The sequence below is a fragment of the Orycteropus afer genome, unplaced genomic scaffold (genome assembly GCF_000298275.1).
Source record: "Orycteropus afer afer isolate SDZICR_OR568_19922 unplaced genomic scaffold, OryAfe1.0 scaffold00005, whole genome shotgun sequence".
NCBI lineage: Eukaryota > Metazoa > Chordata > Mammalia > Tubulidentata > Orycteropodidae > Orycteropus > Orycteropus afer.
The window spans coordinates 191,764-199,716 of record NW_006921592.1 but is presented as its reverse complement, the minus strand read 5'-3'; the positions used below and the strand labels follow the sequence as shown (position 1 = coordinate 199,716).

Here is a 7,953-nt window from a genome sequence, read left to right as displayed (position 1 = left end):
ATGAGACAAAGTATATGTGAACTGCTGTATGAAAAGTGAATTTACTCTGTAAATCTTCACCCAAATCCTAAAAAAAAAAACCCAGAAGTTGGTTCTCTGAAAAGAGTAATAATAAAATTTACACAAAAAAAAATTCAGAATAGATTAGGACCTAAATGTGTGAACGAAAACCACAAAATTCTTAGAAGAAAAAGCAGGGGCAGCACTGTCAGGCCTAGCTTTTTAACAACAAATTATCCAACAAATAACAAAAGCATGAACAGTAAAAGACAAAATAAATTGTACTTCACAAAAATAAAAAACTTTTGTTCATCAAAAGACTTTACCCAAAAAGTGAAAAGACAAGCTACTGACTATAAGAATTTAGAAACTATATGTCTGACAAGACTCTAACAACCAAAACATATATAAAAACGCTGACAACTTAACAATAAAAAGACAATCATAAAATGGGCAAAGGATTTGAGTAGATATTTTACCAACCATTGTGGAAAACAGTGTGGCAGTTTCTCAAAAACAAAAAACTAAAAATAGAACTACCATATGACCCAGCAACCTCACTCCTAGGTTTATACCCAAAAGACTTGAAGGCAGAGACTCAAAGACTTGTACACCAATGTTCACTGCAGCACTTTAACAACAGCCAAAAGCTAGGAACAATCTAAAAGCACAGCAACAGATGAATGGATAAACAAAATGCTAACTGGCCTGACAGCATGTTTAATGCTTCTGTTCTACCTCCTAGTATAGTGCCTGGGGCCTCAAAAGCTTGTAAGGAGGCATCCAAGGCACAACAATTGGTCTCCATTCGCCTGGAGCAACAGAGAAGACAGTCAGGAACAGAAGGATATGGAACATGTGGCTAATTGCCTCTATGAACTGCCTCCTTTGCCATGAGACCAGAACTGGATAGTGCCCAGCTATCATTACTGAATATTTTGATCAAAGATTTCATAGAAGAATCCTGATCAAAGCGGGTGGCGTGGCAGAAAGGAATTTTAAATTCACATGGTTTCTAGACTTTCTGGAGGGCGGATAAACCCCTAAAACTACTGTCTTGAAATAATCTTTAAACCTTAAACCAAAAGTAAAACCTGAAGTCTCCTTAAGACTGAACAATAGTTTAGCTTAAATAATAAGCTTGAATGTTATGCTCTTGTAAGTACTATCTCCATGGGATCAAGTTGATGACAGCAACTTAAATGATCAGATACAAACCTTAAGGGGCAATGAATTCACGTTAATAGTGGAGAAGCAACTCAAAAGGAGGGTGAGAATGGATGCACAGCTCAACAAATGCAATCAATGTCACTAAACAGTACCTGCAGAAACTGCTGAACTGGTGTATGTTTTGATGTGTATATTCTCAACAACAACAATAAAATAAAGAGTACATTTAATAAAAAATAAAATAAAAGGGAAGGTTCTGTTGGGAATTTAATCTCCAGCTCAATGGCTATGCTCATAGAGAAGAGAATGAAGAAGGCACAGCCTCCCACCACCTCCTCGTTACCTTCGATCTCGGAGTCACTGTCGTTCAGTGATGGGATGTTGATGAGGGTCTGCTTGCTGTCTCTCAACACCACGAGCTGGAGTTTTCCTCTTGACTTTTCTATCAGTTTTCGAGCATCCGTTAAAGACATGTTCTCAGTGACAGTTCCATTGATCTGTATTTATGACAAATGGGAGTGTTATATACAAGGAGCCCTGGTGGTACAATGGTGAAGCACTCAGCTGGTAACCAAAAGGTTAGTGGTTCGAACCCACCGAGCACTTCTGAGGAAAAAGACCTGGATTACATCGTAGAAATCCCCACAGAGCAGTTCCACTCCATCACATCGGGTTGCTAGGAGATGCTATCAACGAGATGGCTCCCAACAACAGCAACAAAGTGATAGACAATAAAACCACTTGCAACAGAGCAGAAAACTCATTTTTCCCCCTCGCTAAAAATATTTACAGCTCTATTCAGACATTCAAATAGACTTGGGCTTTAGAATGACTGACTGATTAAAAATTAATTATCCTTTAAATTAAATACCCAGCATACCTGGATCCCCACTTCAGGCATGAAAGAGCTGTACTGTACTTAAGTTACTCTGTTAATTTATTTAACTTTCAAGCTCAAGACAATGGTATGGTTTACGACTGGCACATATTTCCTGACCAGAGAGGTTTACAAAAACTATTAAATATTCAGCAGTAGTAATACCACTAACTCTTTCTCTCAACTTTCCTTATGGTAGGAGCTTAAACTTTAATAAACAGAATAAAGCAGTGGTTGAGGTTTACAAAAAATCTGATAGTAAACTATTATAAATCTCAAAGTCTGATTTTTCTGATAAAAATCATCTCCTGGAATGTAATCGCTGTCACTGAATTATACATGTAAAAATTGTTTAATTGGCAAATATATATATGTATGTATGCATATATACGGGAGCTCTGGTGGCACAGTGTCTAAGGCATTTGACTGCTAACCAGACGGCTGGCGGTTTAAAGCCACCAGCCACTCCTCAGAAGGAAGACTGGGCAATCTACTTCGGTAGAGATACCGACTGAGAAACCCAAGGAGAGGTCACTATGAGTTGCGGTCAACTCAACAACAGTGAGTTTGTTTTTGAGATGCATATATTATACATGTGTGTATATATGTATGTATGCGTGTATCTCAACACACAAAAATACCATCTCACAATGGTGCTTTTAGTCCTGTTTTCCTGTTAAGCCCTTCAGTGTGCTGGCACTTAGATGTGAAAACGCAGACCGTGAAGCCAAGAACAAACATGAACATCCTCCTCTCATCTGCCTACCTTGAGTATGATGTCTCCCTCATGAAGGTTGCCGTCTTTAGTGGCCAGACCTGTTCTGGTCATTTCCTTTATGAAGATCTGACTCCCAAGCCGGAGACCATACTCTAGAAGACACACACATACAAATAACACATACATCATCAAATTGTTCAGAATATTTAATCTGGTTCTTAAGACTATTTAAAAATATTTAAGAAAAATTAACATGGGATATTGTACAAGACCACTGGCCTGGAGTCTTTAAAAAAAGTCAGTATCATAAACACCAAAAAGAAGCAGTGTCATTGTTCTAAATTTAAAGAGACATAAAGACCAAATGCAAAGAGAAATTAAGCACCGATACATTGAATGGCATAGAGGAATCCTGAAAACATTATGCTAAGGGACTATGTAAGCCAAACACAAAAAGACAAATATTGTATGATTTGTATATAAACAAATGCATAGAGGCAAAAGTTGATCACTGGTTGCCTGGGCTGAAGGAAAGGAGAAATGGGGAGTTAGTGCTAAAGGGATACTGAGTTTCTGTTTGAGGGGACGAACTTTTGGAAATGGAAAGTGGTGATGACTGCACAACATATGCTCAATGTCCTTAATATCACTGAATTGTACTTTAAATTCGTTAAAACAGCTAATTTTTTGTTACACATATTTTACCATAATAAAAACAAGAAAATCCACATGCAGTGCATGAGACATATTGGGATCCTTGATCCAAAGTCGGGCTTGTGGTGGGAACTTCCAAACAGACTTGCTGTTATTTGTTACCATCGAGTGGATTCTGCTTCACGCAACCCCACGTGCACAGAGTCAGACAGCCCCGTCGGGCTGCGGAGGCTGGGGCCTTTCAGAAACAGATCAGCAGACCTGTCTTCTCAGGTGCCTCTCAATGCGCTCAAGACACCCACCTTTCACCTAATAGTCAAGCACTGAATTGTCTGTGCCACCCAGAGTCTGCAGAAAGGACTGTACTGTATACTAAAGGGATGTATTAATGTAAGTTTAATAATGACACCATGGTTATACAAGAGAATGTTCTTATCCTCGGGAGTTACTCACAACTCACTTTCAAGTGGTTCAGAAAATGCATTGTGTGTGTGTGTGTGTGTGTGTGTGTGTGGATGTAGGTGTGTATAAATAGGGAGAAAAGGGCAAAGGGGGTAGGGGTGGGGCAAGAAGCAAATATGCCAAAAATGTTAACTGATAAAATTAGGTGAAAGCAATATGTGTATTTGCTATAAAATTACCATTTTCAAAATGAAATGTTGGTGAGAGAAAAAAAAATTAATAAAGGCATAGTCTGCTGAAATGGAGCATTTGGATGAAGCTGTCTGCAGGAGGACAGTGTATAAAGTACGCCCTTGTCCGTAATAATTTAGATGGTGTGGGGTTTGGCGTTTCAAAAAATTCATTGTAAAGGAAAGGGGTAAATAAACCAGACAAAGAAATAAACACTAAAACCAGCACAGTTTTGGGGGTTTATGAACTTTGAATTGCTCACAAGAGAAAAAAATATCCTATTTCCTAGGAATATATACATAGGAATATTTTAAATTCTAATTTTACTTTTTAAACCTGTAACATGCAGATTTTAAGGATGGATTTCGGTTATTTTAGAAAGTTCCCACAATTCAGCAGGTTTTAAAACTGGCACATTGAATTTTTCTAAAAAAATTGTTGTTCTGATTGAATATCTTATAAACCAAAATGTTGTTGTTGTTGTTGTTAAGTGCCGTTGAGTCGTTTCTGACTCATAGCACCCCCATGCACAGCAGAATGAAACACTGCCCGATCCCGCGCCAGCCCCACAATCCCTGCTATACTTGAGCCCATCATCGCAGCCACCGTGTTTTGTTATAGACAAAATAACTGTCTATAATTCAGGATAGTTACAAAGTAGATTGAAGGAGTCCTGGTAGTGAAAGAGTTAAAAGTTCAGCAGCTAAGCAAAAGTTTGACTGTTGAAACTCTGAAGGTGGGGAAAGACCTGGCAACATAAAGATTATAGCCTAGAAAATCCTATGGGGCAATTCTACTCTGTCACATGGGGTCACTGAGTTGAAACTGACTCTACAGCACCAAACCTAACATGAAATACATTTAAAAAAAAAAATTTTTTAACGGCTTGCAGTAAACTTGTCAACACCAAATCCTACCACGATGATTAAAAGTGTTGAGGTTGTTTGCTCCCCCAAATTAGGGAGCTGAATAAGGTAAGACCATACCTGCTTTCATGAATGGTAAACCCCTACAATTTATTCAAACAGCCTCATGGCCTAGAACAGGCTATACAAAACACGGAACAGAAGGATACACCAATAGAATTAATCATTTCTTTCCTTATATCGAGAGTTCCTCTATCCTCTTAAGAACTGCACACTTTTTGTAAGGTTGAAGATAGATTTATTGCTGTACATATGCAAGCATTTATTAAATGAAAAATGAGAAAATATATAATTCAGTTGACCAGCTACTAAAGACAACAAGTCTACTTGAGGCCCATGAAATGCAGTAGCAGACCATACGAATGGATCATGTTTTTTTTTTTAATTAAATGTAGGTCTTCCCTATAGCCAGATTCTTTAAAGAAACGTAAACAACCCTAGACAGTAATCACTAAGTGATTGCATAACCTTAGCAAAAGGCGGTAAAAAACAAAAATCTCATTTAAAAAAAGTGGCACATTCCAGCTACCACTGTCAACCATTCAGAGAGGGATCAGTGCAGGAGATCCTGGATCGAGTGGGAGAACAATGTGGAACAAAACTCAAATCATTTAAAAAAAAAACAAACAGGTTTGCTGGTCTGATAGAGCCTGGGGAGACCCCTGAGACTATAGCCCCTAGCCACCCTTCAGGTCTGGAATTGAACTCACTCCTGTGGCTTCCAGCCAAACAGTTGTTGTTGTTGTTGTTATGTGCCGTCGAGTTGGACCCGACTCATGGCGACCCCTCCTTGGGTTTCCCAGGCAGTATCACTACGGAAGTAGATTGCCCCATCTTCCTTCCGAGGAGTGGCTGGTGGGTTTGAACCGCTAGCCTTCTGGTTAGCAGTCAAGTGCCTTTAGGCACTATGCTACCAGAGCTCCCAGCCAAACAGTAGACATGCATATAAGGTAAACATTTACATCAGGTAGATACACTACTTGGAGTGATCAATCATGGGAGAACAGAGGACTTTAAAATCTAAACAAGAAAAAATTAAAAAGTGGCACATTAAAAAAAAAAAAAAAGAGTCCAAGCTTTGGAAACAAAAGGGCCCAGAGGTAAAATGCTCTTATCAGTGTTCTCCTTGATTTACTAAGACCAGGCACAACTTGCACAGTCTCTTGGGACAGTGTCTTTTTAAATTATGGCTTACAACCCATGAATGGGTCTTGAAATCAACTGAAGTGGGCTGCAACCAATACTTTTATTCTCAGAAAATACATACAGAATAAATCTGCCATTTTAATTCTTTTCAAGTGTCCAATTCAGTGGCAATGACTGCATCCACAACATTGTGCAACCACACCACTGTGAGTTCCCAAATGTTTTTCATCACCCCAAACAAAACCTCAGTATCCATTCAATCATTAACATACCCATTCCCCCTTCCCCTGCGCATGGTAACTACTGCTCTACTTTTTATCTCCATGTATATACCTGGTCTAGATATTTCAGATAAGTGGGGTCACACAGTATTTGTTCTTTTTTTTTTTCTTTTTACCATCCCCAACCCTAACCCAGTCTCCTCCCCTCCCTGCCCAGTACCCCCTCCCCCATGCCCCTCAGTTATGCACTCCTGTGTGCCCTGCATTTCCTCCATGCGAATGTTGCCCCTCCGGTGCCCCAAGGTTGATTGCTCCAAGGGATGCATTTCCATAGAGTATGTAGGTGTGTCACCCTGGGTTGAGTGGTCTGCGTGTACATCTTGTTTACTATTGGGCTGAGAGCCAGCCCCTGGGAATGAGTTTTATTCCAGGCCCAAAATGTATCCCAGGGCCATAGTATTAGGGAGGGGTCTCACCAGACTCCATCTGACCAGTAATTCTGGTCATTATTTTGTTTTTGGTTCCTCCCACTCTATCCAGGATCTCCAGTTTTGATCCTTTCCTGAGTGGTTGGCATTGGTAGCCGGGCACCATCTAGTTTTGATCCTTTCCTGAGCAGTTGGCATTGGTAGCCAGGCACCATCTAGTTCTGGTCTCAAGATCCATCATGTCCTAGGGCTGACTGCTTCCAAATGCCCTTGGTTTTTTGCAGTCTTCTTCGCGTCTGACGACAGGAGACCATTACAGTATTTGTTCTTTTGTGGCTGGCTTATTTCAGTTAGCATAATGTTCAGTCTTTTTTTTTAATTAATGGCATGAAATCTATCAGAATGCATCACACCAAGTAAGTGTAGCTTTATGAAACTTTGGCTTAGGTTTTTGATACCCACGTGTGTCCATGTGTGCCTATGCATATGGGTTACAATACAGCATGTGGTTCTTTCTGTGGCTCTCAGTTCAAAAAAAAGTTTGAAATAAAGTGTCTTAGGTCACTCTAGAACCTAGGGCACCATGTCCTATAAAATGAGCTCCTATAGAATGACCTCTCTGAAGGAGGTCTCATGCCAGATTTCCTCTCTCAAAACTTCTCTACAGTCCTCCTTTCACTTGGAGTGCTGGGTAGTTTTGCTATGAAATTCTTGGGTTTTAATAAATTAATATGTCATTATAAATGTATATAAAGATTCAGTGAAATCTTTAAACCTAGTAGGAACACTCCTCAGAGATAATACAATCTCAACTTTCCATTTTCTGGGACTAGACTCTAGGTATCCCATTACTCACATCCCCACATTATTCTTCCCATTATTTCAATAGGCACCCAGTTATGTAACTCAACTCTTCATGCTCCGTTAGAAAGACTAAACTAAACAAACCCTCTCATCTGGTAGGCTATTTAAGATGCAAACTCCACACCTCAAAAGCAAGAACTCTGTCACTTTGCATTAACAGATGCTCTTCATTTTATTCGCCTTAGGAGAACAATCAGAGAACAAGGAGAGATAAAAGATATGCTACCACGCTAAAGAATAATGTAGAATCTGCAAAACACCGCATAACGTGGATGAACTTGGAGGACATTATGCTGAGCGAAATAAGTCAGTCACA

General features: G+C 39.5%; 1 protein-coding gene across 1 annotated transcript in view; it reads right to left on the bottom strand.

Moving 5' to 3' along the window:
• TJP2 (tight junction protein 2) overlaps window positions 1-7,953 on the bottom strand; it is a 105,091-nt gene that overhangs the window by 33,689 nt on the left and 63,449 nt on the right. The window contains exons 6-7 of the mRNA XM_007938371.1: window positions 2,814-2,917; window positions 1,514-1,667 (exon numbers count right to left, since the gene is read on the bottom strand). Coding sequence (XP_007936562.1) covers window positions 1,514-1,667; window positions 2,814-2,917 — 258 coding nt within the window. The remainder of the gene's footprint in view (window positions 1-1,513; window positions 1,668-2,813; window positions 2,918-7,953) is intronic.